This window comes from Lolium rigidum, chromosome 5 (assembly GCF_022539505.1).
Source record: "Lolium rigidum isolate FL_2022 chromosome 5, APGP_CSIRO_Lrig_0.1, whole genome shotgun sequence".
In the NCBI taxonomy this organism is placed as follows: domain Eukaryota; kingdom Viridiplantae; phylum Streptophyta; class Magnoliopsida; order Poales; family Poaceae; genus Lolium; species Lolium rigidum.
Window position 1 is genome coordinate 131,394,513 of NC_061512.1, and position 2,149 is coordinate 131,396,661.

Consider the following 2,149-nt stretch of genomic DNA (forward strand, 5'->3'; position numbering starts at 1 on the left):
TTTTCCCTTTGTGGTGGAGGCCGGACCTAGCGGGCGGCCGCCTACCCGTGCCTAGCAAGGTCACTACCCGCACATACTTAGCGAGGCTGTTTCTTCGACTGGGTGTGGCGCAGACGTAGCAAGCTCGTTGCTCGCCACGCCATGAAGGCCGCCGCCGCCGAGCTAGGGAGCCACGTTGAAAATCAAGCCCGTCGCTTACCGCGCCCTGGAGGCCGCCGATGTCGAGCTGGGGAGCCACGCGGAAAAGCAAGCCCACCGCTCGCCGTGACATGGTGGCCGCCACTGAGCTGGGGAGCCACACATACGACGGTGGCAGGTGTCGGATTCGCGTCGACGGCCATGGATTCTCCGACGGCTAGTGAGATTAGTCATGAAATTCACGGATCATATGGTCCAGCCTTTCTCATAAATATTCGGCTTTTGGGATGGGATCATCCATATTTTCTGGTCACGAACCAAACGCACGTTTACCACTGAACGTCGTTCGCCAAGGGGGGGACACCGGAGCACAGCCCATGGTACATAGTTCTAGAGCTCCAAGCAGATTCGGCGTTTCGTCCCGCAAAACTGAAAATACAGCAAAAGGAGATAAGGTTTAAAGCAAAATTAAAACGCGAGTAGAGCCACTATATTTCCCGCATCCCGCCCCGTTTGGCACCCTAGATAGTAATCATGTAGCGTCTGAACTGACCGGCCTGAAGTCAATAGGCTCCGAGTGATAGTATTTGCCAGGGTACCTACATATGTATAAGCGTCGCATCTTGGAGGGAACATGTTCACTTCAGTTTCCGCTTTATTTGTCATCCTCAGTTTTTCTCAGGCAAATAAGAATTAGAAAATCCGGTATAATATACATCTCGGAGCACGTAACTAATATATCTGTCATTCAGACGAGAGGGAACAGAGTGATTGATATAGTTAACCAAAAAGCGGTATGTATATATATATTGTATAGTCCATCAACACAGGGTGTGCAGATGGTTACAAGCTCAGCCCAGCTCTTACATACATAGTTTGTTCCGAAGGAGTAAACCAACACAAGGCAGCATGCATGAGGGTTCCTTATTTTCGGTATAAACTCGTATTTATTTCAAGTAGAGACAGATGTCTCTGCTGCGCGCTTCAGATCAAAGTGGATTCATGAGCTGAGCGCCGGCACGATCTGATCGTCGCTCACTTCAGCCTGCATCCACATATATCAATCATGCATGAGAAGATTTGAATATTCATGAGATTATGCGAGTTAATCTCACGTCGACGAATGAATAGTTGCTGGTACGTACTTGGAGCAGTCCATGGTGGGGCTGATGGTGTAGGGGACGGTGATGCCGCACTTGGAGGGGATGGCCGCGGCGTTGGCCAAATTGAGACCGCTGATGCCGGCAGCGGCGGCTTTGAAGCAGACGCATGCGGCTTGGCGGTCGGCGGTGCTATGCACCTGGTTCTGGACGGCCTTCACGCCGCTACAGCACTCCGCAGACGGGCCTGCGCCGCCAAGGGCGAAGGGCAGGCACGGCTTCATCACGTTGTCCACCTGGTCGCAGCTGATGGCCGCTGTGGCGCGCGGGGACCCCGCGAGCATCACCACCAGGGCGACGGCGGCCATGAGGACAACCTGAGAACGGGCCATGATCTCTTCTTGATCTTTTTAGCTAACAGTGCGTAGGCTCTACGGTCTCCTGAGGATGAAGTGAACTAAGTGATTGTGGTGTGGAGAATATGGGGAGGAATGGAGGGCTTAAATAGGGTTTAGACGGGGAGCTGGATCATGGATAGACGGTTTAGGCGGTGGTGCATACATGTGTTAGTTCGTTCGATAGTGTTAATGGCAAATGGAGTCTAGCTATAAGAAGGTGGTTGGGTGTTAGGGCTACGCAGATGCATCCATGTGTTCAGTTAGGGTGCGGACATGCGGCGGAATACGTACGAGCATGCATGGAGTAGTGCAAACTGCAAACGGTACAAACTCATCTTTTTTCTTCAGATAGAATGCTGTGAATTTATTTAAGACGGAAGGCTAGCTCGAACAGAGTTCAGCTTTAAATTATTTAAATTAACAGACTACAAACACACAAAGTCTTACAACGATACAAGATCAACCATCTAGAAAAGCGAAGTCTAGCATTAAGAGTAACAAGCTACTCATTCA

The 2,149-nt window shown here is 50.8% G+C and overlaps 1 protein-coding gene across 1 annotated transcript; it reads right to left on the minus strand.

Annotated features, from left to right (window-relative positions):
• Nucleotides 1-915: 915 nt before the first annotated feature.
• On the minus strand, nucleotides 916-1,630 carry LOC124651096 (non-specific lipid-transfer protein 1-like). The gene is made up of 2 exons (XM_047190238.1): nucleotides 1,284-1,630; nucleotides 916-1,183 (listed from the first exon to the last, which is right to left on the minus strand). Exons 1-2 carry the CDS (start codon nucleotides 1,628-1,630, stop codon nucleotides 1,174-1,176), a joined length of 357 nt encoding a protein of 118 aa, XP_047046194.1. The 3' UTR covers nucleotides 916-1,173.
• Between the last annotated feature and the right edge of the window lie 519 nt (nucleotides 1,631-2,149).

Coding starts and splice junctions, on each gene's coding strand:
- LOC124651096 (XM_047190238.1), bottom strand. CDS start 1,630: ATGGCCCGTTCTCAGGTTGTCCTCATGGCCGCCGTCGCCCTGGTGGTG.